The sequence below is a fragment of the Caretta caretta genome, chromosome 7 (assembly GCF_965140235.1).
Source record: "Caretta caretta isolate rCarCar2 chromosome 7, rCarCar1.hap1, whole genome shotgun sequence".
NCBI lineage: Eukaryota > Metazoa > Chordata > Testudines > Cheloniidae > Caretta > Caretta caretta.
In genome coordinates this window covers 64,634,750-64,662,523 of record NC_134212.1, presented here as the reverse complement: position 1 = coordinate 64,662,523, position 27,774 = coordinate 64,634,750, and the positions used below count along the sequence as shown (strand labels likewise).

The 27,774-nt window shown below is 39.4% G+C and overlaps 1 protein-coding gene across 41 annotated transcripts in view; it reads left to right on the top strand.

The window, feature by feature from the left end:
• Positions 1–25,351, top strand: part of KCNMA1 (potassium calcium-activated channel subfamily M alpha 1) — an 873,358-nt gene extending 848,007 nt beyond the window's left edge. For 15 of the 41 annotated variants that reach the window (XM_075130768.1, XM_048856360.2, XM_048856359.2 and 12 more), the window contains 4 exons: positions 4,218–4,412; positions 6,580–6,698; positions 8,718–8,942; positions 10,306–10,828. In XM_075130768.1, the coding sequence (XP_074986869.1) occupies positions 4,218–4,412; positions 6,580–6,698; positions 8,718–8,942; positions 10,306–10,609 (843 nt within the window). In that variant the 3' untranslated portion in view covers positions 10,610–10,828. Of the gene's footprint in view, positions 1–4,217; positions 4,413–6,579; positions 6,699–8,717; positions 10,956–18,986 lie in introns of those variants that run through there. The other 26 variants (XM_075130774.1, XM_048856383.2, XM_048856376.2 and 23 more) reach the window with 12 other exon arrangements.
• Positions 25,352–27,774: the final 2,423 nt, after the last annotated feature.

Sequence of the window (27,774 nt, the reverse complement as noted above, 5' to 3'; positions counted from 1 at the left end):
GCAGGCTTAGGCAGTGTTAACAATCTCTAACCATCCAGAAGGCATGCTAGACTCCTGTTCACCTAGGATGTTTTCTGCTTGCAGGACAGGCGTCCATTCTTAAAATTAGAATATTTTTATTCAGCGACGGCAGCACGAACAAAAACTGCACTCATCTATCAAATTAAATGATAACATCCACATAAGTCATGGTGTGAAACCCAAAGTAAACTATTGTTCCAAGATAAATGTTGTCTGCTTTCCAAATAAATGTCTTTAGCTTTGCCTTGACATTTGTCTAGCAGTGGGAGACCATTCTCCTGTGACAGCGGGCCTAATTCCCCTCTGAACTGGATCAATTTTACATCACTGTAAATCCATTGAGTCCCATTGGCTTGCTCCTGGGATCAGAATAAGGCCTATTATCTCTTACTTGGAAACATTTGTGACAGGTGCAAGACTTAATGTATTCTTTTGCCATTGCTTCACAGTTTAACATGAGTTCTTTAGTGAAGTGAGTGTTGTATTCTCAGCCTAATGTTATCAGTTCCTCCTCCCCCACAGTCTTCCTGTCTCAAAATTAAATATGCCCAGTTAATCCTTTCCTCAAAAGTCCAGCTTTCTAGCCCTTGTATCGTTCCTGTAGCTATCCTCTGGACGCTCTCCAATTTGCCTTCCCCCTTTCTTAAAGTGTGGTGCCTAGAACTGGACACAATACTGGACACCAGTGCCAAGTAGAGTGGAACTAATACCTCCCGTTCTTACATGTGACTCTCCTAGAACTATATTACTCTTTTTGGGAGTTGCATCACATTGTTGGATCATAGTCGGTTTGTGATCCACTATAACCCCCCAGATCCTTTTCAGCAGTACTACCACAGGCAATTATTCCCCATTTTGTAGTTGTGCATTTGATTTTTCCTTCCTAAGTTTAGGACTCGTCTGACCATCATCTTGTTGATTTCAGACAAAGTCTCCAATTTGTCAAGGTCATTTTTGACTTCTAATCCTGTCCACCAAATTGCTTGCAACTCCTTCCAGCTTGGTGTCATCTGCAGATTTTATCAGTATAATGACCACTTTATTATCCAAGTAATTCATGAAAATATTGACTAGTACCACATCCAGGACAGACCCCCCACACACACTCGATACAACTTCCCCACCTCCCAATTTGACAGCAAACCCTTGATAACTACTCTTGGTCTTTGAACCAGTTCTGCACCCACCTTATAGAAATTTAATATAGACCGCATTTGCGAGTGTTATGTTGGATCGTGGCAAAGGCCTTAATAAAATCAAGAGCTATCATGTCAACTGCTTCCCTGCATTCACTAGCCCAGTAACCCTGTCAAAGATGGAAAATTGGTTGGTTTGGCATGTTTTGTTCTTAACAAAGTCATGCTGGCTATGCCTTATAACCCTATTATCCTCTAGGTGCTTACAAACTGATTGTGCTCCAATATCTTTCCAGGTATCAGAGTTAGGCTGACTGGTCTATAATTCCACCAGTCCCTTTTTTAAAAGATAGATTGCTAATGGTTCCGAGATTACCTCAGCTAGTTTTATAAGTACCCTAGGGTGAATTTAATCAGGGTCTGCCAATTTAAATGTTCTTTAACCTGTTCTTTCCCTCTTCTGGATTGTGAGTCTTCCTCCTTGCTGTTAAGGTCACCATTACACTTTATAGTAATGATTGAAGCAAAATAAGCATTAAACATCTCAGTCTTTAGTTGTTAGTGCTCCTTAAGTAGTGGACCTACACTTTTCTTGGTCTTTGTATTGCTTTTTATGTCCCTTGGTAGATGTAATTCATTTTAGCCTTTCTGATTTTGTCCCTACATGCTTGTGCTATTCTTTTGTAACCAGCCTTAGCAAATTGTCCATATTTACACTTTTTGTAGGATTCCTTTTTAGATCATGATAGAGATCCTGATGGAGATATGTTGGTCTCTTCCTTCGCACCTGGAGCATTTGCCATTAATAAAAACTGCCCGCTCTCCTCAATTCCTTTTTCTCTTACATTTTCTTCCCTTGGGACCTTAGCTAGCAGTTAGTCCGAAGGCCGTTGTCCTTATGCTGTTGCTCTAATGCCATCATTTTCTGGTCACTTTCACCCAAACTGTCTTCAACTTTGCAACCAGCTTCTTCCTAGTCAGAATCAAGTCTAAAGTGGCTGCCCACTTGGTTACTTCTGAAGCAAGAAGCTGTCCCCAGCACATTCCAAGAACTTACTGGCATCTTACTTTTCCAACAGATGTCTGGGTAGTTAAAGTCCTCCATTACTACCCGGTCTCATGTGTTGGAAATTTCTGTTCTTTGTTCTAGAAATGCCTCATCCACCTCCTGTGCTATCGTAGGCCCTTGTCGTGCTTGTTTTCCCCCACACACTTTGGTCTGCCTCTCACCTCCTTCTGGACATCAGAACAAGTGAATGCATCCTTGATGTATAATGCAGCACCTCTTCCCTTACTTTCCTTCCTGAACAAGCTGTACCCTCTAATTATCCCACCAATTCTGTCATAATGTATCAAATACTATCACTGTAATCCTATCATTCAGGATTTCCCACCCAATATTCTCCTTTGCTTCTGATTACTCGTAATCATACCCCCTTGGAAGTGATCATAAAATGTACTTTTCCTCCTTCATTGCTTCCAATTTTTAAACATTTAATTACATGCCCCACTTCCCCTTAGATTATCATATTTAGGGGCAATTCTGATCAATCAGGTAAATACATGCATACAGTAGGCATAACACAGTAATAATTGTCTAGGAGTATATAAAAGGACAATTCTGGTTATTTTGTTCCACTAAATACACTGTATTTCTCTAGACTGGATTTTTTTTTTTTTTTGGTAATTTAGACATGTCTGTGTATAAAACAGCAGAGCCTGAAGTCATGAAAATGAAGCTTTCATAGCAATCACAACTCACTATTGAGATGAAAAAAATTTCATGGTGGTCACATCTGAACAATAAAACTGAGATTATGAGAGTCCAATGCTGAAGGTAATGAGGATAAAGCATTGGTCTAGAAGCTAGCTCTACTCTCTGACCTGCTGTGTGATCTAAGACAAGTCACTTCACCTCTATGTGTTTCTGTTTCCCCGTCAGTGAAATGTAAATAGTGATGCTTCCCTGTCTTTGTAGTGAGCACTGAGATCTGTGGATGAAAAGTACAATTTGAGGACTAAGTATTAATAGTCATCTGGTCTAACTTCCGCAGTAGACAATAAGGCAAGTCCTTTGCCCCCAAGAGATTTATATGAATCTTTTTCTCCTAATCTGCTTCATGATGCGCAAGTCTTCTAAAAACACTACATATCAGTAGGATTGGAAGTAATAGAGGCTGATTTTTGGTGGTGGTCGTTTTTTGAGTATTATGTTTTTAAACAGTGCATATTGTCAGCACACATTGTATAGTGTAGATATTTAACTGAGTATCTTTGAACTAGACCAGTATACTTTTAAATGAACTTGAAAGTCATTCATCTGGCATTAAATTAATATTTAAAATGTCCATTGTTTGCCTGACAGACAATGCTACAGATGCTGGCAAAATGTCAGTGTGGAGTAAATCTTCCCTAATAAACCACACTTACCCTATACCCTAGAGTTTTTTAAAAGGACCACCAGGATCCCAAACTCATCATACATTTATCTGGAATGAACTCAAAATGTTTAATTGATACATGCTTATGTCTGAACACTGTCAAGTCTCGTAATAAGATGTTTAGTGCAATATATCGGTTAGACTGCGAGAGTCCAGCCACAGTAATAAGTAATGACATTTGCAGCACAAAGGCAGCTCCCCAACGAATTGGTGACAAGTATAAAAAGGCAGTCTAGCCCGTGTAAGCTTTAAATGTGGTCTGAATTTTACAATTACATGTCCTAAAGCCTGTTATTAGACATGAAGGCAATGAGAAAGAAAGGAGTCATTGCATCACTACTAACACCAATTATAGGAAACATAAATCATTCAAATTTTTGTTCTTTAATAAAAATCAGCCTGAATTGGTGTTTAAAAGGCAGGATCTAGTGTAGGAGCCTAATGGGATAGAAGAAAATAGAGTAATTGGAGGCTGCTGTCTTTTCATTTTCTATGTAAAATTATTTGAAGAGACAGCCAAGAACTTTAAACAGCAGAAACCCAGAAAAGTTGTAATTTGGATGTCTTCAGTTGTGACTTTAATGGTGTTTGCTTAAAGAGCTTTCTTTTATCTCTGCAGACATACTTCAATGACAATATCCTCACACTGATACGGACGTTGGTAACAGGAGGAGCCACACCAGAGCTGGAAGCGCTGATTGCTGAGGAGAATGCACTGAGAGGAGGCTACAGCACGCCCCAGACACTTGCAAACAGAGACAGGTGTCGAGTTGCTCAGTTGGCTTTGTATGATGGGCCATTTGCAGACCTAGGGGTAAGATCATGAAAGAAAAGTAATATCAAGACAGCCGTTCCGTAACTGTTTCATCATCTGCTGAATTTTTAAAAAAACGTTTCCATAACAATGAACATGGTGTTCCTCTTTTTTAATTTCTCCCCTGAAAGCCATGGAGTCCACTTGAAATTTTGGGCAGATCTGGTGATACGTTGCTGCTCTCAGTACCAAACTGCCCCTACCCTGATTAAGAAGCGGCTCTATAGGCTATGCAGGCTGAAACCAGAAACGACAATATACAAGAAATAATTTCTGTAAGGAGTTCCTCAGGTCCCTTCAGTTGCTGGATCCTCCATATCCACTCTGCTATTTTTTTTCAGAAAGACACTAACATTGCTTCATAGAGCCAGTCCCATTAAAAAAAACAAACCTGTAGTTCTTCACAGTGTCCAAAGGGATGGGTGAGACCGTTTGGATAAAATCCGGGCTGACCCCAAACCCTATTTCTAAAGATGAGCTCAACCTGAAACTTTGTGGTGATTTGATAGGCTTTTTTTAATTTGTGTGCCCCTGAACTTCCCGGTTTTGCTAAGACCATAAACATCAGCTTGAATATTCAGCAAGGAAGATTGTATTTTGTTGTTTCCAACCTATCTGAAATCCATACGTGCTAAAAATCATGTGAGAAACTCTTTTTCTGATTTTCCCATCCCAGTACCCAAAATGTAAAAAGCATCTAGACATATAGAAACATTTATTTGAACCAAACCAAATTGCCATACCTTGTAAATCTTGCTCATGCTTTTCCAAAGCATCCATTTCACCATTCATGGTGTTATAGGGTTGACCTTCATTGTAAAGATTACTTTTTAGAAAGGATATAAACACTTACATTTCAGGGCATAAAACAGACACTAATTGATGGATTAGGAACTTTTGCTATTGTCAAGTTATTCAATCACTATCCACCATGCACCTCCCTTGGAAGTGCTCAAGATCGGCTATTGGACAAGACAGACCACTGGTCTGACGCAGTATGTCAATTGATACGTTGTTGTTCTCTTCTGAGAGTTCCAAGACACTGGGATCCATGGCTATTTGACAAAACTGAATGAATTTGACATCAGAACTGTACTGTAATTTTACTAAATACACATCCCATGCAAGAGTTATAATATGAATATTTTAGCGGTAGTCAATAGTGTGCCATGTGATGCAACAGAATTCTGGATTGTCTAAGTCACTGTACACTATTATAAACAGAGTCTTTATTCACAGGAGTTCTGTTCCAAGCTCTGCCACTGTCTTCAACAATCAGTGAACTTATCTGCAGAATGGGTATACTAATTACTTAAACTCACCCTACCTGTATTCGAAGTGCAATTAGAATTCTAATGCAAGATACCAGGACAACACCGAGTTAGGTCTTTGGAGGCTCTGTTGTTTATCCTGCCTCCATATAACTGCCCTTAACTAGCACCCTTCACTCATAGCTCTCAAAGTGTAGACAAGCAAACTGCAAAGAATTAATACCAATTCTCAATATGGTACTGAGCTTGAACTTCAGCTGGAGTGCATCAGTGGAGCTAAGCCAATTGACAGTATCTGAAATCTGCCCCATCCATGTCTAAGAGCCAATGAATTATATCGACCCAAATGAAGCTTAATTGTTAACTCATGATAATCCAATGGATTACTTAAAGGGCAACTATTTTATTAGAGTCAATTAATTCAGTATTTCAAAGCAGAACTTGTGGGAAAATTTCCCCCTTCATCTCCATCATCTACAAATTATGCTTTTTGCAAGGTTCTAAAGCAGCACCACTTTGCTCTCCATACTGATTTTCTTTCACAACATGCATACTCCCAAAATCGGAGCAAAAAACACCACACGTTCTTAATAATTATTTTGTTGAGACCATGTTTCTCTCAAATGATAGAACATCTATTCTCTGTCCCCAAACCTTATTCTTCTAGTTAAAATCAGAGTCACTCACTGATCGCAAGTTCCCATCAAATAAAATCACTGGGCAATAATATCCTATACATACACAGTTTTGCAATTCAACATTTAGATTAGGGATTTTCTTGACTAATTGTTTCTCATCTGTGACAGGTAAACAACAGATTGTGATTCTGTGCCAAAGTGTGAAACAGACTGAAAATACTCCCCCCCCCCACACACACGCTTTGTTTTGTCTCCTAGGATGGTGGTTGTTATGGAGATCTGTTTTGTAAAGCACTGAAAACATACAATATGCTTTGTTTTGGAATTTACCGATTGAGAGATGCACATCTAAGCACACCTAGCCAATGCACTAAACGGTATGTCTAGACTTTTACTTCTCTTGCTGATTATGCTTCATTCTTCCTGCTGTGGACAATCCAGATGCCTTGTACAGGGCACAAATAATGTTTAAACAATTTTCTCCATTCCCCAACCACTTTCTATATCACTGTGACATGAATACCTCTTCCAATTCTTTGGTGAGCCTTAGTGGAACTCTAACCAATTCAAGCCATACCACAGAATATTGTTTTATTTGTCTTTTTTAAGTTGACAAAAATGAAGTGGCAGTGTAGCCATGGTGGTTACACAGACAAGGTGGGTGAGGAATATCTTTTATTGGCCCAACTTCTGTTGGTGAAAGATACATGCTTTTGAGCTCTTCTAATGACGTGGCAATTTAAATGCTCAGACAGCACCATATCTTTAATTGCATCCTTACTTAGTCTCATTTATGATAACCCAACATATTCTACTCACAATTGCGGGAGGTGGGGGAGGACTTTACTGTTTGCTACATTTAATCAGCAGTAAATTAGTGTCATTAATATAGTCCTGACGATGTTCTAACCTGCTTTATTACATAAATTTAACCTCTTCTGTACTTAGATAGTGGCCACAGTTTTCTCTGTGATGGGGCTCAGACTGTGAGAAGCACTGTTCTCGGAGCAATATCATATTGCATAACTGACATCCTCAGTAAAACTTTCCCATCGGTTTCCTATTTCGGATAGTTGCATTTTCTCATCATTTCCTTCAGTTAATGGATCAAGACTTGGGGATCTATATGGTTTTCGTTGCACAGAAGCCATCTTAATGCAATATTCTGATTGCACAAAGACAACATTTCCATGGATTTCAGTGGGAGCAGGATCTGGGCCAATGTATGCATCAAAGAGGACCATATTCACTTTGGCCATCAGTTTGCTAAGCTTCTATGAGTAGAGGGTTTTACTTTACTAAACAATAACCACATCACACAAACCCCACTGTAACTGGCCCTAATCTGCACATTCACAAATGCTGCAGAAAGACTCACCACTGAATGGGTAAGGCAAACAAGCAACCCTATCACCCTCTGAGGTGGTTCCTCCTAGTTTAGACTTGGGACATCTTGGATAGAGCAGGGCAGTGAAACTTTGATTGTCACTTTACTGATTGCTAGCTCTTCTGTGGATAAGCAAAATACTTCAGTCTCCAAGACTGCCAAGCCAGATCTTTCAAAAGCACTAAATTCACTTGGAGAAAAAAAATTGGTAGGGCCAAATTGTGGCATTCTTGATCAGTTTTTAATGATTTAAGCAAAAAATTCCCATTTACTTACATAAAATGCTTCCTGAATAGTTGTGGACTGAGTAAGGCGTCAGTCTACAATTATCAGTCACGTAAAAGAAAAAAAACATAATTCTGCTCTTGGATACAGCTTGGGGCCTGCCTTGTGAAGTCAGTGAGCACCACATGCATGCAGAATTTCACTGAGAGAGTTTGTAAGCTACCCTTGCCTTGCACAGAGTTGTTTGACGTTGTGAAGCTTCAGATTAATTGGCAGATTTTGTTTGCATCTGCAAATGTAGGTGTTGATTTTCTTGCATTTATAAATACACCTAAAGATCATGGAGACAATGTTTAGCCTTACTGCAGTGTTTATTAATTTATTTTTCTATACACATTCATTGCAAAAGAACATTTTTTTTTCCTCTAGTGCTCCTTGACAGTACTTAAATAGACCACCATGGACCACACATGTAATGCCCTCACTTCAGCAATTATTTAAATGTTTTTGCGAGTGCATTACTGCTGGTTCTTGAGGACGTTAACTCCTCCAGCAATGTATCAGCAAGGTGGTAGAATGAGTTCCAAAGGTGAGAATATTTGGTTCAGAAGCCGCCACTGATTGTGGCAGCCTGACACGGGTGGTCTGTGAGTAGATTGCCAGGTTGTTATACAAGCTAAATATGTATTACAACTAAGGAGGTAGAAATGCAAAATTTCAGATAAATGTTTCTAGAGGAGATTTTAATGCAAATCTAAAGCCACTTTCTTTTTTGCTTTTCTAGCTATGTTATCACAAACCCACCCTATGAGTTTGAGCTTGTGCCCACAGACTTGATCTTCTGTTTGATGCAATTTGACCACAATGCTGGCCAGTCCCGGGCCAGTCTCTCTCATTCCTCCCACTCTTCGTACTCCTCCAGCAAAAAGAGCTCATCGGTTCACTCTATCCCATCGACAGCAAACCGACAGAACCGCACCAAGACTCGGGACTCCCGGGAAAAACAGAAGTATGTGCAAGAAGATAGACTTTGATATGTGTACCCACCCCTACCGTGTGTGAAACTTGCATCTGCCACCCTTTCCCCCCAGTTGGCGTTTCCCTGTTTTCCTATGGAGTTCTTCTCCCTCCTTTTTTGTACTCATATTTTACATATCTATGACAGTGTGCATGTGATTATCATTTTTATTTCACCACCATAAAACCCTTAAGCACAACAGCAACAAAGCAGACGGACCAAAAGTTATTTATGATGCTAAGGGGGGAAAAAACCTAAACCCATAGGCATGCCAAAAACATAAATAACTCACCGTAGCACCTACTCTACATATCAGAAGATAGAATGTGTTTAGCATGAACACTTGATGTCAGAGTTACACAAAGAAAGTTATTTAATGCAGAAGTGTTGCTGTATTGGGGTTTTTGTTAAAACATACACAAGAAGTTAGTACCTTTATTTGAAGCTTGGAAGGCTTACCCACTGAAAAAACCAAACTACTGATTGTTTCGCTGAAATAGCATAAGGCTTTCACCCTTTGTAGAGATTATTAAGCACCTGCTCTATACCAAAGTAACAGCATCAGAGACTTGTATAAGGACGTTATACTGTCCTTTTAGAGAGAACATCTCCTCCCTTTAACGCTGAAATTTTCTGGGCAAGGAGTTGTAAAACTCTAAGTTTAAAAAAAAAGTGTCTAATAGCATGTTAAATTATTATTCTTTCTATTTATACTGCCATATGAGTAGCTACATTTTCGTTCACTTTTGACATTTGGGATGAAAAGCCATATGTTTCTTGGATGTAAGTCATTAAAAACTGCTTTCCCAGTACTTTTACATCTTTGAAAAGGTAACTAATTCACCTTATGTACAGAGAAGAGAAAGTATTTTTCAGTATCATCCCCTAAGCATCAGTCTTCAGGGGACTTTACCTCCTGATGGTAGTTTAACTTTGTCAAGTTTGGTATAGACCCTTCATTAAATGTCCTAATTAATAGGAAGAAATCCTGGACTGTGTTCTGGTTTGTGAAGGGTGCATGCCAGCAATGCCCCACACATTAACCTATATGTATTCCCAAACCCAGTAGTGGCTACTCATGGACTAGAGTGGAGCAGAAGGAAAGATGCTGTGTGCTAGGTTGCTCCTAACCACAGTATTGGAGGAGTACTATAATATTTGCAGTGCAGCCGCCGTACTTGCCAGAATTTGGATTGCTTACCAGTTATTCAGTTAGCTAAGCTAAAGTTGTGGCAGAAAATTAAGATAGAAAGACACAAAAATGTATTTTTCAAACCTGTTTTAAATGCTCTGGGGAAAAGGATGCCATGAAATCATATCACCTACTTCATTTGTGCCTGGCTGCCCAGCACAGAAGGTGTATCTCTAGGAAACATATGCAAGAGGAGGAGTCGCATGGTAGCTGCCAAACAGCAAGAGGTGTTTTTATGGTTAGTGCTGTTTTTTCCCCTCTCTTCTCCCCAAGCATGGTAATTTTGGAGCTTTGCTTGCTGTGTGAATCAACAATGAAGTCAAGCACTTTTACTGACAAAACCTGGTATGGTACAACTGGGGCTACCCACAGTGCAGCATTAAGAATAATGATTGGAATGAGAAATGTGTGTGTGTGTGTGTGTGTGTGTGTGTGTGTGTGTAATCAAATGCAGCTGCAAGTCTGATCAGGGGATGGTATTTCAAATTATGTTTGTCCCTCATCCCAAAAATCCTTGTATATGAAGACAAATTCAGGTATTCTTTGAAAACAGTTATGAAGGTTTGCCCTAAGAACACTCATAACTACAAGGCTGTGCCAGTTAAAGTGCTCAACAGGAAATTTGACAGTTTAAAAGCATTGTAAAACTTACATAGCTTACTTCTCTTTCTAAAGTGCAACAAGGATGAATAGAATGGGCCAAGGTATGACAATTAATGGTTCTGCATGACCTAGCAACTGCTGTGGGTTTCCTTCTATAACCTTGTCCTTGTGAAAACTTGTGGAATTAAAAAAAAAAATGAGAAACTTTATTCAGTTATTGGTTTATTTTTTTAATTCTTTTGCTTTTTTTCCCCTAAATCAAAAGTAAAACTGGCTGCTGCTGCTGTTGCTCAACCCTATTTTATTTTTATCCTCTCACCTGCTTGCCTTTTAATTGCATGTGTCCACTACTAAACATCTAACCACCTGCACAGTAAAAATGTTTACCTATTGCAGACATCATTTTAACTTGCCAAATCCTCATTTCCATTCCACTTCTCTCCCACACCCTTTAACCAAGTTCATGAACATTTTATTTGTTAGCAGCTTTCACATGCTTTTCTGTTACCATTTCATCTCATTGACTAGGGAGTTAATATGGAATCGGTTGTCACAGACTTCTATGCATGCACAATTATGCAAGTACTGTTTTTCAAATATGATCATTTCTGTCTTAGACAGAAAGCGATAGACAATTAGAGAACCAATTTGTCCACTTTGGGAACAGAGCAGAAAATGAAACACTAAATATGAGATCCTCCATGGCCTTACTAAGGACTAATTCTCCATGGGAATTTTGCCTCAGGCAGAAGGAGTGAAAAAGGACTTGAGGACTGGGCCAAATACATTTTTATTGCTGTCAATATACAGCATGTTGAATCATATATAGGAAACTATGAGGATTTTTTTTTACAGTGGTCTACAGAGACTGTTGTCCTTTGTACATGACAAATACTGGAGTGTTTAAACCAGATTGGGGCTCTCTAGCCTCAAAAATATTTTATAACATTTTCAATGACACTATGGAAATTTTCTATCACCCCAGAGATCTAGAGCTACCCAAAGTCAAGAATTGCTGTCACCCTTGATTTCTAACTGCTACTCCTGGTAAACGCATTGTTTTCTTTTACAAATATAAGGACCACATTAACTATTGGTGTAAGACGGCATAACTCCATTGATTTAAGTTGAGTTATGGCAACATTAAACGAATTTGTCCCAGAATATATACATAAAAATGTTTGGTTTAAAGTACTCTGCTCCACCCCAAAGGTGAAAAATTGTATAAAAGGTAGAAGATTGCAATGTTGTGTGTCTTGTATTTGAAACTCTGGTTAAAGAATACTCCTGTAAAGGAAAAGCCAGAGGGAGTTGTATTCCTACAGGAACAATTACGTGAAACTCTCAGGTTTCTATGGTAACAGGCCTTTCCATGGTTCAGATATTGAGCTTGTTTAGGTGCTTTCTGTAAATTTCGTAGTATTTGCTGTACTCTCTCTTTCCCCCATAGCAAGTTAGGCACATAAGCCCACCAAATATGAAAGTGCCCCATCCATTATACCCAGGGGTGAAAGTAAGGCGGTACGGGCCAGTACGGCGTACCGGTAAAAAGTGGCCGCCTGTACCAGCCCGTACCACTGACTTTAAAGCACTGCCGGGGTTGCTACCGGCAGGGCCGCCGCCAGGGGATGGGGTGGGGTGGGGGGCACAAAAGGGGCAGTGACGTTAAAGCGCTGCCGCGGCAAAAAGACCCTACTTAAAGTGCTGCCTGCCCCTTTTGCCACGCCCCCCCCACCCTCCCCCGGCTGCCAACAGTGGGGCGGGGGGGCAAAAGGAACAGCTATCCTGGGCCCTTTACGTAAGCTCCCCCTTCCCCAGTACCGGTAAGAGAGAAATTTTACTTTCACCCCTGATTATACCACTACCTTGCAAAAACTGAGATTTCCTTCCTATTCTGCATTGCCAACTGGAGTCCGAATAACTTGTATCATGCTATAAAAAAGTAATTATTAGGTACCAATGTGCATCCATTAGGCTGACAGACAAAGGGCCAAGATCCTGACACTGGCTGAGCAGGCCTCCACTGCCCCTGAAGTCAGCAGGCCCAACCTTCCCTGCCCTGTAAAGGCAAAGCTGCCATTAACACCAGAGGGAATTAAACACATCTGCTCCCAAACACATCATTTTTTTTTACAAATGTGTGTGTGTGCAAGTTTGTATCATCTATTCAACCATTAGCGGAGTCCTTCAAACCTTGTAGTATATTTGCAAGGAGAGCTGTATTAGAACCAGTCAAAAAAATTCACAACTAATGAGAGCAGTTTCACCAAGCTGCAAATTGATTATCATAAAATACTCCCCTGCCAAACTAACAATCCTGGGTGGGTGGGGAAACTTCTAGTATTTCCTAGTTAGGAAGCAACTGCATGCAAGATTGTCTAACACCACAATTTAATTTTAAGTAGGCTGCCTATATTGTTACCTTTTTGTTATGCTCTTAGCTGTTTTTTTTCTGTATCAGCCGCGAAAATATTTTGCTTTAACACATTAGCTCCAAACCACAGCTTGCAACAAGAGTATGCTCTGAATTACCCCCTATGGCTGTACAGTATCTTCCTTGCCTCACCTCTGGGGATGGAGTCTTCTGAAGGCATGCTCATGGATTTAGGGTTTAGCACTTTCACAACTAAAAGCGAACACGCCAACATAACCACAATCATCATTGCCAGTCCCTGACACCATATGCTAACTAAATATGGGTGAACCCTGAATGGGTCCATTCATGTAACACACTTGAATCACATTTTTCAGGGTCAATTTGAAGCAGATGGCAACAACCCCAGGCTCATTTGGGGGAATCCACTGATCTCAAGCCTCCTAAGAAACCTAATGCCCAGACACCCCTCCCCCCCCCCTTCCCTTCCACCTACCTTTGTAGTCTTCCAGAGGGTCTGCTTCCCCTAGCCCCTGGCCCGGGGGTGGTGGTGGTCTCCAGGAAGTATCACTTTTCCATGGCAGGTGATGTTTTTTAAAGGGCCTGTAGCAAAGGAAGCAGGAAGTGCCCCCAAGTTAGAACATTGGACATGCCCTTGCAGCGCCACAATAATAAGAATTCTGAGGTATTCCATGTTTGCCAGCTACTGTGCTGGGGATTCTGGGACATCTACCTCCCTGGCCCAGCTGCCAGAGCAGTAGCGTGTTCCTCACTATACTACAAGGGGGGGGGGGGAGTGAGACACACCTATCTGAAGCGTATTTGGATTTGGCTTGGCCGGGGGGGTAGCCGCTTAAGCAGCCACCAAGCTGTAGAACCTGCTGTGAGCTAAGGGGCTATTCTGCACTCCCTGGAGACTGAAAAGTGGGTCAGCAGGCATTGTTAACGAACATAAAGGGGTAAGACCACTCTACCCTTGACAGCGTCAACACTCAAATATCAGCGTCTGCAGTGTATTTTATTGGAGGCGGCATCAGGGGCTGTTTCTAACTAGCTCCCCAGTTGACGCCCCCTCTCCCCCCCGCCTTCAAGCTACTGATGTAGTGAGATTGCACACGCTCCTCTCCCCACACACAACATATTCTGTAAGACTGGCTATGGGCCAGGATGCTCAGCTGCTGTGTGCTACAGCATTTTCTTTTATATGACTCCCAGAAACATTCGGGAAAACTTTTATCGCTGAAAATTCCTTTTACACAGGTACATACATCTTGCAGGTGAGTGTGGTGTTCAGTGTCTTTAATAAAACCCATGTCCCAGCCAAAGGACACTCAGGAACAACAATAAAAGTTAGTCTCTGGGTGAATGGTGTGAGGCAACAGACCTAATCTGAACACCAATCCGTAACCAAAATCAAAAAGTGGTTTTGGTTTGCGAAAGTAATTGTATTATTTTTCTTCAAAATTAAAAAGGCCATAGTTGCTCATGTTTCTATAGCAAGCTGATCACTAGGTAGGGGCAAGAAGAAATCCACCCCAAACTATTATGTGTATTAGGGAACTTTAGGCCTCCCTGCGAAACGCTCACTACTATAGGCCATTGGACTTGGTTTTGTATGGCAACTGTTATTAAATCTGAGGTGCTTAGATAAAGGGCCATATACGCAGATGTCTAGCTAGATTTAAGACTCAGCACACACCTGAAGAACATCCCCATGTGGAACTGTGAGACAGGGAAGAATAATTGACTTGCCCAAGGTTACACAAGAAGTCTATGGTGAGAACTGAACTCAGATCCCCCAGGTCCTGTACTTTAACCACTAACCTAGCCTTCCTCCCCACTTTTGTTAGCCTTACACTATTATAAATGTTCTTCAGGCCAATGCCAGAGGCACGAATGGAAAAATACCATGAGAAAGCCTGGTCTTATGAAATTGCCAGCCCACCTGAGCAGAGCCAAAGGGTTCTGATAGCTTTGGATGAGACCTGTAGGTGCTTTATCTGAACCAAATGTGAGGGCTGTCACCAGTTCTATGCTACAGCTAAAAGTAAAGCTAACTTCAGTCTTTTGTCACAATAAAATGGTCTCCCTTAAAGAGGCAGCATTTGCTCTGAGTAGCCATGCAGTGGGTATTAGTCTCAGACCCCACTGTGCAGCAACTGTGGGAAATGTTTAATGGAAGCCAATGTGTTTTATGTAGCTAGATTTCATTATTAATAAAAGAAATTTGTATTTTAAGCACTAGACTCCAGAAATAGCTGTTTCGATAGAGCAAGGTCCTTGGGAACATGAAAATAGCCTGTTTGCCTTCACTGGGATTACTCACAGACTTAGAGCTATAACCTTGCTGAACTGAGGGTTTGCAACACATTTCTGACTCCTAATTTTCTTATTGCCCTTTTCTGCATATTACATAGACCCTTTCTAAGTGGCTGTTTCCTTTACGGGTGCTGGTAGCCCTTTAAAAAAAACCCTAGCATTTCATAGCAGAGGTAAATCCTTTCTGTGCCATGCCACAAGACAGTGCTGTTTTGGCCTGAGTTCATAGAGCATACAGGGTTCTTTAAACAGGACCTACAAAATCATTCCCCTGCCGCCCCAAGGCTCTCACTTAGACAAATGTGACACATGGACAAATGTTCAAGTGCCAAGAAGTGCCACATCATTGGTGGAGAACTCAATATATGAAGACTTCTGAAAGGAGAGGATATTATGGATGGATTTAAGGAAAGGCAAGGTGTGTCATTTACGGAGAGCAGGAGGCTGTTCCAAGCACAAAGTGATTGTGAAGCCAAAACTGAGAGAAATCAAAGAAAAAATATAACGACTGAGAGAGGGTGTAGGATGAGATGAGAGCAGAATAGTACAGAGGCCTGAAGATAAGGCTGAGCAGAGCTTGAACCAGTTCTGAAGGAGAGAGAAGGTGGCTTTCAAGGCAGTCCGGCCATAATTTGGTCAGAGAAGGAAGATGATCTGAGCAGCAAAGACATAAAAGGTAAGGAGCTGATGAGTCCCAGGACCTGAAACAAGAGGACCATGCAAGGGTCAGAGTTTCAGCATTAAGGAGTGATGGAATTAAAAAGCAAAAAAAAAGGAATGTACAAGTAGTTTTCTATATTTTATATACAGAATGAATGCAAAAGGGAATTGACAGTGTCTGTACTTTTAAAGGTCAGCATGAATTGTACCGTGAAGACTAATATATTAGCAATTACCTAGTGTAGCTGTTGCAAATTTCAGGGAAAGCTGGATAGATGGAAAAGCTTTTCATCTGCTGCTGGAAGGAGAGGGGACACAGTTCATCCTCGTCCTTCGCACCACCACCATTTCCTCCTTCTGACACCAGGCGATTGAAATAACTTTCACCAAGTTCTCTTTGTAAACAAAGTGTGTGAGCGGTATGCAAAAAAGTCAGATAAAAGTACACAGTGCTTAACTTGCCTCAAAATCATTTAAAACACAAACCATTTGAAAACTGTTAGTTTGAAATTGTTTGTGAGATCTTGCAAGGCTTTTAAAACATGATAACCATCACACTTTACACCTCTCTGAAAGGTTAGTTTAATCGTAGATCACACAAAATTGGTTTCCACAAATGCATAATGGTTCATGTGTCACACTTGAACTAAATGGTTTTTTAAATGGAGCTGAAATTATTTTGATGTGTACACATTCCCAGATTTTTTCCCCTACACCCTTTCGTAAACCAGCCCACATCAGGCTTTCCCTTAAAGTCTCATTAATAATTCAAATGTTCTGATGACTTTAAAAGATCTATGGAATTGAAGCTTTTTTTAAAAAAAAATACTGCTTGACAAAAAGATAAATGAATGTAGAAAGAAGCAGTAGGAGTCTGGCAAGCTGTAGATCATTTCAGAACAGATTGTAACTTTATCATTCTGTCAGGAAGAATAATTTAAAGCACTTAATCAGTTAGCTTCACTGTGCAGGATGTAACATTAGGAATTCCTATCGTTCAATCTGTTCAAATCAAAGGGAGCTTAATTATAATAGGTAAGGGGGGGGGGGACTGAACATTGTTCAGACTCAGACAACTTTACTGGGGAAGGGAATAAGCACCCTGACCTGCAATGAGTATGACTTTTTAAAAGGATCTAAGATGACAGGAGAAAACAATGTATTAGCCTTGACTTGCCTTCAATGGCAGGGCATTAATAACTGCTTTTATAATCGTTTAAGGTTTTAATTAAAAGCTCTAAAAGAATACACAAGCATCAAATCCACTAGAAAAAATTTTCAGACATGGATGGATGTCTACTGATAGGTACCCAAAAGCTGTAACCATTGCGTGCTCGGCACTTCTGGAAGTCTGCCCACCTATTTAGGCACCTAAAGTTAGGCATCCATGTTTGAAAATGTTGTCCTTATTTCCTGCTGTTCCATCTGAATAGCATCATCTCTGCTTCCTCTCCTGAACTCTTTAGTGTTCCTGTGCTTTTTTTTTTTTTTTTTTTTTTTTAAACAGCCACCACATTCCAGTCCAGGCTGCATTTCCATGATGAGCAAAGTGTTAGTTTGTATAATACACTCTGGCAGTGAAGTCTGGGGGAATCCCCTTTGGGAGGAAAGGGCCACATAAATGTAAGCCCACCATCAACATAAGAAACAAGAATACATAAACACCACCCCCCACATATGCTGTAACTAAATTCCATCCCTAGGGCCAATCCCCTCATTTATTTCAGGGGAAAACAAAAGAGTGGGGAAAGGAGAGGTATCACACAAAAATGCTTCCCTGTAATTAAGAAGTGACTTTAGCAGCTCTGCTCTATAAACAATTTAAGGAAAAAGTCTAGTTATATTTAGGATTTTCTCATACAGGACTTTTAACAAGTTTTATTCACAGCTGAACAGTGCAAGGGGTGCATCTACCACAGCGGAGACATCAAAGTCTTATGCAAGTAAACAGCAAACTGCACTTTTTTGGTCTCTCAATATTCCCCCACTCCCTCAAATTTCAACTCTAAAATTGTTACTATATTCATGCAAATGGATACTGAACACAGAGAAAGGAAAAGCCTCCCCATTTCTCTTCCCATTCTTTGCCTGTTGGTCCCCCCGCTTCATCTGCCATGCTTCCATTCACCATTCATTCATTCCATTCAGACTAATGTAATATTGGCGCTGGCACCTGGCCCAGTCATCTGAACCATCTGTATCTGTATACAATGGGATAGTTCAGCAGCACTCAAGCAGCCAGGTTGACAATATCAAAACATTGGCCATGACATCCAGGAACATACCCAGTCCCCACTTTGAACCTCTTTGTATTCTAGTGCCAAACCCCGAGGAAGGATCTGAAATATTTCCCACATCACTAACATGGTTTTTCAGATTCATCCAGAAATTACTGAATTTCTAGTAAGGGCTGGAAGCAGAAGTGCGAGAAATCATGGGCTCGTATGTGCCAGTTGTGCAGACCCATGAGGTTCAAATGGTTCAGAGAAATCTGAATTTTCAGGTACGTCCATGAACCAAACAAACCTCCCAAACCTTAGGAGAGTATCCCAGCACTAACCACATTATGCTTCCAGCTTCTAATTTCATCCTTTTTATTTCTGATAATAGCTTAGCATACTTTAAAAATCTCGTACATTCAAACAACCCAGCAAGCTGCCAGTTTTCTTTAACCCTTTACTACCAACCCTGTAAACATCATCTCCTCCTTTTATAATATGTGTTCTCAGGTGTATTAATCTACCACACTCTGCTGCTAGCAATTATTCAATGTTACCCTCTATTGATTGCCTTTCGTCTATGAACTTTACTGACTGCTTTTTGCACTGCACTAATTAAACTTCTCATTTTCCCTCCTTGTTCTGTCTCTATCCATTTTGCTCTTTAGCAGAAAAGAAATGGTTTACAGATGAGCCGGATAATGCATATCCCAGAAACATTCAAATCAAGCCCATGAGCACTCACATGGCCAATCAGATCAATCAGTATAAATCTACAAGCAGCTTGATACCACCAATCAGAGAAGTTGAAGATGAATGTTGACTCACAGGAGGCCAGAACTATTTTTTTAAAAGCCTGACAAACTTCATGAATGGTGATGTGACATTTATTCCTCTTACATGCCGACCCACTCGTGGAAAAGTTATGAAGGGCGAGTGTTATGGAAAACTAAAGTAGACAGATCTTTGTTTGTCTGCCTTTAATATTGCTTCCATGTATTTTGGAAACTATTTCATTTATAAATGAACATAATCAAAAATAGTCATGTATAGCCTCTAGCATTTTAAATTATTTTTATTTATTAGAAAGAAAATATATTTTTCTTTTTTTCATCGTCAGGTTTTTTCCCCCCCTTAAAACAGCTGCATATGTGGCCAGACTCCTAAAAAAAATTTTTTTTAAATCTGCTCTTGCTATCTCTCATCTTTGAGGAGAATGATGGTCACAATTATGAGGAAATGTAACCAAGGGAGATAAGTAATATATTAAAAAATACAAGATCCAACTTGTATTTTAATAAATCAAAAAAAGAAAAAAAGAACAGTTCACCAACATGTTTCTTTACTGGAGACTATGTATTTTGTTCAGCATTGACACCAGCTCTTAATAAACTGAAACATATTTATTTTCAAAGCTGAAAGTCATATTTTTGTAGAATTAACATTCTTTCTGAACTATTCATCGTTTTATTACCATATACAGCGAAGACCTTCCTAACGATCATCTTAAGCACCGGTAAATTTAAGGTCAAAAACAACCAAAACCATGCATTGGTAACTTTCTATGACAATAGGGTAGTGAACATTAGTGTAAAACAAAGGGCATGCAGATAAGAATCTCATAGTGGCACTTTCTTATCGGTTGCAAAATGTGCAATTCTGCTTTGCTTCATGTTGCATATTATCAATCAGCATTTGCCGACTCATGGAGTTCAACCTTGGAAAATCCTCTTCTTTTGCCAGGTTTCTGAGTATTTTAATGCAGGGTGTCTAAACAGTACATCAGATCATGATATTCTAAACTCACTCATCTACTATATTTAACTGAGTTCTTGTTTAAAACTACTGGAGTTGGGCCTGAACCAAACTTTATCTGAGCCAAACACTCCTTGAAATGTGGCAAAGTTTGGGTCCATAGCACACTTTTGCTGATGGCCCATGTTTCAGCAACAGATAGAATCAAATGCCCAGCTCTGAGCACACCTGCACGATAGGTGAGTTCAGATCAGGGTACAAACTCTGCAGCTCAGGCTCATGTCTACAGTGTCTCAACTTGTTGTTGCCAGTTCATTTCTATAAAAATCTTTTCAATGTTATTGTTTGCTTATTTCTTTAAGTTGCTGGGACTCCACTCATAAAGGTACAGTGATAACCAAAACAAAACAATAGCAATGAATGTATTTAATATGATAACTTACAAAAAGCCGTTGAAAAGCTGCCTACAGTGAAATCAATTGTATCAGCAGTTTCACAAAGTGGCCAACAAGCTTTATAGCCATCAGACAAAATTGTGATGTTTCATATCTGTGCTGCAGTATGTATTCACCCAGGCATTTGATGTTCTAAGCGATTTAGCAACTCTCTCAATTTCAAATTAACATTTGATACAACTGGATGAAAGAATGAGCTACTGAGGATAAAAAAGGCCCCACAGGAAAAGAAAGGTAGGGTCCCATTGCGCAAGTTAATTTTAGGCTTTGTACTTTTGCAGAGTTGTAAAAAACCAAGATAAAACATACTGTGGCACTATTATCATTAGAGAAATATCAGTGAGTCAGACACATACAGAGCAGATGAATTTACTGTGGAAAAAACCGTCCACTATATAATCCAACATTTAAGCTAAACTATCTCAGCTTCAATGTTTGTTCACTGGCTGCAGTACAAATGTAACCATAACGCCACCTAAACAGGCTTTATTCTGGAGTGACTTTTTGGACTGTGACTACTTTGTTGTTACATTTTGTAGATTAGTAATTTTAAAAAAAAATTAACAAGAATTGTGAATATAATGTATGTAAAATTGGATTGTTTAAAAATATTTATAATCACTATCCTATGAAGAAACAAAATAACTTGAGCAGTTTTTATTAATATTTAACCCATTTTGCAATACCCAAAATAAAGGAAGAATCTGGTGGTTTTGATTTGTTACCACTTTAGCTAATGGCAGGCTATAATTTGCATTCTGGTTTTGCATTGGGTCACTTTAAACCTTTCCTTTAAAGTCAGTACTCCTTTTTCATTCATGAACTGCAATAATTTTATTACCAGAGTAAAGAGTTGGCCTCAATCCCAATAAAATTGTTGAAATTTGTGTCAATCTTAGCCAAATACATTTGATTTTTATAGGTCACTTGTTTTATGGCAGGCATAGGAAATTATTTCTGTAACATTCAACTTAAGAGTACTTAAAATTATTGTGCACAGTGCCATTTCTTAGCATCCTTCCTTTCAATAAAAACTTTATCATATACATGAGAATAAAAAAAAACCCACCAACATTGCCAAAGCCTGTATGTCTGTGTCTGCTGTTGAACTAATACCCAGTGTGACTGCCACTATAATGAAGTCTTGGCCAACACAAGACTCAGATCTATTAATACAGCTAATGGCCATAGCATCCATGTATACAAACAGATCTGGGGGGCTGTAAATAATTAACAACAAACATTTCCTACTCTTTCCTTTGATTACTAAAGAGTTTTTGAGGCAAAGGTCTGGATTTGGTAAGTTTTTGACAGACGTAGAACACCTGGGGCACAGGTGAACTATCATACATATATAGTATACTGTATTCAGTAGAACCATGTATAGTTAATTATATGGAGGACAGGAAAGTTCCAGTTTTTAGATCTTTTGCAATTAAAAACAATGGTCAAATGGAGGCAATGTGTGTGCATCTGAAAGCTCTGTCCTCTATACCCATCCTGGGTCTGTCCTGTCATTTATTCAGTGCAGTAATTAGAGTTGGGACAGGTCTATTAAATCTATCCCTCTGCCATGACAAGATGTAGTCCCCCTGATATAGGACGTATCAAATACTAAACTGATAATTCATTGGTCAAAAGGCCATGAAGCTGCAATACAATCTGTGTATGTGTGCATGCGTACATGTGTGTGTCAGTCATCAGGGCCTCTCAAGCAAAGTGACTACTGGAATGTCACAGGGCCTAATTCTCATTTGAGATAGACACGCCCAACTCATGCTTTCTTGAATGGGAGCCCAGTGCACCTGGCTAAGGGCAGAGAGATAGATCGGAATCACTGAAGGTGTTGTTCAGAGGGCTGGCAAAAAAGCTCTCAGAACTACTTAAGCCCTGCACCGGGGAGCAGCTGCATCTCTACATTAGCAGGGACATAAGGAGAAGGCCACAGGATCTGCAGTAATGAGGACCCAGAGCAAACCTACCAAGCCACACAAGTTGCATGGAGGAGCTGATGTCTCTATTCCAGCACTGAGGCTGGAGAAGCAGCTGCAGGTGGGTAGGCGGACTGCACCAACCCACGTTGAAGGTGAGGGTGAATTTTGCCTTATCCCAACTGACAGTATAGTCAGCCAAATAAAGCCCTATGACTCAGGCTTTATGCATGTGACACCAGGTGACAAGAATTTTTCACCCTTAAGGAAACAGATGACTGGATAAATGAGGCATGCTGCTTTATAAGGGAGACACCTTTTCCTCTCCACACACATCTTGGTAATGTGCAATGATGCGGAAGGAAGTACAGAAAAATATATTTTAAATGAAGTTTTGATAAAATATTACATTTCTAAAAATTTGCCAGATGACAACTTGGGTCCTTTAAGCATCTGAAGTACATAGAGAAAAAACAAATGAAACAAGCAAACTCTATTTGTGAAATAGCCCTTAGGAATTTTGCAATAATCGGATGCATAAATTACTGCACAACAAGAGCAATAACTTACAAATAGTAATTATGCATGTTTTCACTGCCTGTTTGCATACTATACAATCCATAGCTATGTTAGCTATGGCCCCATTATAGATATCCCAGTCTCAAAGTTACTGTACAAAGCCATACCTCCTTAACTGGAATCACATTGAGAACGGCTTCAAGAAGCCAACGAGTTTTGAAATAAACTTGTATTCAATGTTCTAGCAAGTATTACTGCACATTCCCCTACCCTGATATAAGTTAATGTCCCTGCTTTGTTTTTATTTTTTTAAATTATGTTCTGAAAGCAAAACAAATAAAGGGAAGGGAGGGAGGGTGAGTGCAAAGGCTTTTAGAGTGTCTTTGCATGGCTCACATAGCTTTCAGTGGTTTGGGCAGGAAACTCTTATCAATGTCACTGAGAGCTGTATGGGAAAATCTAGGGAAGAGTGTGTTTCTTATGGTTCACAGTTTGCTAGCTCTCTTCCACAGCACCAGTCTGTAAAATTTTGATGCTGCTTTTAAATCAAGTACTAAGATAGGAGCCCAACTGGTACATAAAAATCCTGATAACTAAGGCCCTGATACAGCAAAGCATTTAAATGAGTAGATAGTTCCACTGTATTAGCCACATTCAAGTAAATGAGACTATGCACTTGCTTAAAGTTAAGCACATGCTTCGAGTCCTTTGCTGGATCTGGGCGAAACTGAAGACATCTTCAACCAGGTTTTTTATAGGGCCTGTTATAATTTATTTTGTGTGTTTTCAGATCTTCAACAGAAAAAATGTTTTTACTTTAAATATGACCCACTGCAAGTCATGGGTACGAACACAATGTTCACAAAGGTATAACATAAATAAAATACTAGCATAATTCAGGTGTGTTCAGTATGAGTGAAATTCTCCACTGTGCAGAGTTGTCAACACAAGGCCCATGGTACAGCCTACGTTTTGAGATGTTAAGTGCCTTGTGTTTCTCCAGGGGGGAGAAGTTCATCCTAAATGAGACAGGATATTATACTAAAATCCAGAAATTAGCAAGTTTGTACCTTTGCAGATATGTCATATGGTTATATGCTTTAAAAACCTTTGGCCACAGAGGTTTGAGACCAATCTCAATCTTTGCTTTCACAAGAAGTAAAATTTACACCTACTTTTATTTTGTACAGTGGGATAGTTTTTTTCATCTCTTATTTTCCTTCAATGTGTGTTTACTATCCCAGTTTTTAGGTCTTTTTCTGTTCAACATATGTAAGCTTCTTTTCCAGGTTCTCTGATATTTAGCAGGCATATTCATTTGCAGTTTTTTCTAATTAACAGCATTATGCATACTCACACATCTTGCACAGAAATCTAGCGATATGGCACATAAAACCAAGTAAAAACTAGCTATTGAATAATCTATAAACTGCAGTAGTCTATATATCCAAATAAACTCTAGTGGATTATATACCAAAAGGATAAGGACCTATCCACCTAACCTATTTTTGAACTACTAAAAAATATGTTTAGAGTCAGCCTTAGCAAAAAATTAGAATAAACCTCTTTTATTACTTTGTTCCTCATTACAAGAGTATGATAAATATCCATACAATACTGCCCCATTCATACGTCTAATCCAGAACCCGTTGAAGTTGACAGAAGACTCCCATTGATTCAATGAACTTCAGAGGAGGCCTGCATGAACAAAAGAATGTAGGCACTCAGGGGCACAAGAATAAATGGAGAAATTTCTGCAATTTTTATTGAATTTATTTATTATTTGAGATTGAAAAGTGGGTATGGGAAGTTTTCTGGTAACCAGAAGATGAGTTTAGGGAATCTCACCAACATGCCAGCTGAAAAGAATCCTGTCCTACATTTTTTTTAAGCAGCACTTAAAAATCGCCCCCTCCCCCCGATATTGTTTGAGATACATATGTCCAGCAACTGCAACATCTAAAATATCTGCCTCAAAAATAGTGGAATTAAAATTGTAAATTCTTGTGAAATTCAAAGTTGGCCTCTCTCCTACCCGTACCCCACAGACAACACATACAGTACATATATATAATGTATGAAAGCATTTGTCATTATAACCATTCCTTGAAAACAATTCCTTTAAACTACCTATGGTGTTAAAGCTTACAGTTCAGAAAGAAAAAGGAGCATGACTTCATCATTTTTCTTTTTACCAAGGATCGGTGAGAGAGAAAAAATGCTGGTGCTCAGAAATGATCTACCTGACTTTGTCATATGTAATATCCAGCGATAAATATATTGTCTTGTAAAAAGGGTTTGTACATAACTTGTACATGGTTTCATTTTGTATTTTTCTCAGATTAAAATTTATGTATTTGTGTTCTAAAACAAGGAGTGAGCACTGCGTTTTTGTCATAGGAATGGATATCTCACAAAGTATTATGCAACATTATATATCAAACCTACCAATAACAGTGCAACCTGACAGGTAATAATACTATTTTGTATTTACATAGCAGCTTTAACCTTGGAATCACAAAAGGCACTACCAAACTAGGAACTAACCGAACTACCTGCTCATACCAGTCGTCCAACTAGCATGGCACCCTGTGTCCACTAGTGGTCAGTAGCAGATACTTTGGAGGAAGATGTGAAAACCCTATGGACAAATTCACAAAACCATGCCTATGAGATAAATTTCCTTCCAATCCCAGTATATATGAGAGATTTATATCCTGGAGTAATTTAGCTAAACTAACCATAGAAGACACTCTCTCCTCTCATTTTTAATAGTTCTGATAGTTAAGTGAATGCTAGGTTTGCACACATGGTGATGAATTTGAAGGATGTCAAATCTCTCCTTGCACCAGTGGTTAAAATTCACAGATACACTGTAGAGTGTGCTTATCTCTTTGTATAGCTATCAGAAGAGGAATCAAAATTTGGCCCCAATCCTGAAAGCACCTACATAGGTGCTTAACTTAAAAAAGGTAAATAGCCCCTTTGAAGTCAACAGAACTACTCATAGGCTTCAAGATAAGCACAGTTTCCAGGATGGGGCTCTGGAATTTTAAAAATAGCTTAATGACTATATAAGAAGTTACACCTTGGATGGACATCATACCAGTCCCAGATGCATAATTAAGAACAATCCAGTATTATCTTGTTTGATATTGAAATGCAGTCAATTCACTAAAGAAAAAGACTCACACAGCTCAGCATGAAAGAAATTCACCTCAGTGACAAAGGCCTGCAAAAGCTCATCTGCACTGAACATTTACCGCAGGGTTTAAATGGTTTGAAGGACCTGGTATGGGACCTCAGCATTGTGTTGAATTTCACCCTATATTGATAAGTGATTACAGTAAAGAATAGATGGATGGTCTGGAGGGACTGAGCAACAAAATGGTTCAGTGCACTAGCTTCTAGAGCCACATTCAAATCAAGATGGCCTCTCATTTTAGCTCCTAATGGATGTTGGTCCATGTCACAAAAGCTCAACATTATTTGGCAAGATTGGCAGCCTGTATCCAGAACTGGAATAGCATGAATGCGGAAGGGAAGAACTGAAGTCTATGAGCAAAGCTGTGCGGAGAAATTTACAGAATTTATCTACCTGCCTATTGCCAAAGACTCCAGCCAATGACAACGAATCCATCACTTTCAAGGTATCAGATTCCACCCACCAAGCTTTTCCTTTTAGTAAGCATTTGTCTTGCACCGGAATAGTAGTACATGGATCATAGGAAGGATGTTGAGAGAACCAGCTTAAAATAGGATGTTCAGTTAATAACAATAGTTAAAAAGTCTATAGAAATGATGGGAGGAAGAAAGAAAAGCATTTACTTTTGAAGGTCAAAATCCAAACTGATGGGGCACAAATCTACTCTCAGTTACACATGTAAATGGCAAATCTGGAGTAATTCCACACACAACCTGGATGCTGTAACTAACCAACTGTGAGTGAGGAGTCTGAGTGGAAGCAACTAAGAACAAATTCCCCAAAGATTTTTTTTTTAAATGTCAAATGAAATTTCTGGCATTTTAGATGATTTCAGGTATTCTGAAACAAAAATGAAGTGTAAAGAAAGAAACAAATTCATTATATTTATTTTGAATTCTGGATTAGAATAATCTACCAGTGACAAATTGTGTTCAGTTAAAATATTGAACTAACATCACACACCAAAGCCTGTGCCAAAAGCTGGTACACATTTCCTATCAGATACATACAAAATGGGAAATGACTGCCTAGGAAGGAGTTCTGCGGAAAGGGATTTGGGGGTCATAGTGGATCACAAATTAAATATGAGTCAACAGTATAACACTGTTGCAAAAAAAGCAAACATCATTCTGGAATGTATTAGCAGGAGTATTGTAAGCAAGACACGAGAAGTAATTCTTTCACTCTACTCCATGCTGATTAGGCCTCAACTGGAGTATTGTCTCCAGTTCTGGGCTCCACATTTCAGAAAAGATATGGACAAATGGAAGAAAGTCCAGAGAAGAGCAACAAAAATTATTAAAGTTCTAGAAAACATGACCTGTGCGGGAAGATTGAAAAAATTGGGTTTGTTTAGTCTGGAGAAGAGAAGACTGAGAGGGGACATGATAACAGTTTTTAAGTATATAAAAGGTTGGTACCAGGAGGAGGGAGAAAAATTGTTCTTCTTAACCTCTGAAGATAGGACAAGAAGCAATGGGCTTAAATTGCAGCAAGGGAAGTTTTGGTTGAACATTAGGAAAAACTTCCTAACTATCAGAGTGGTTAAGCACTGGAATAAATTGCTGAGGGAGGTTGTGGAATCTCCATC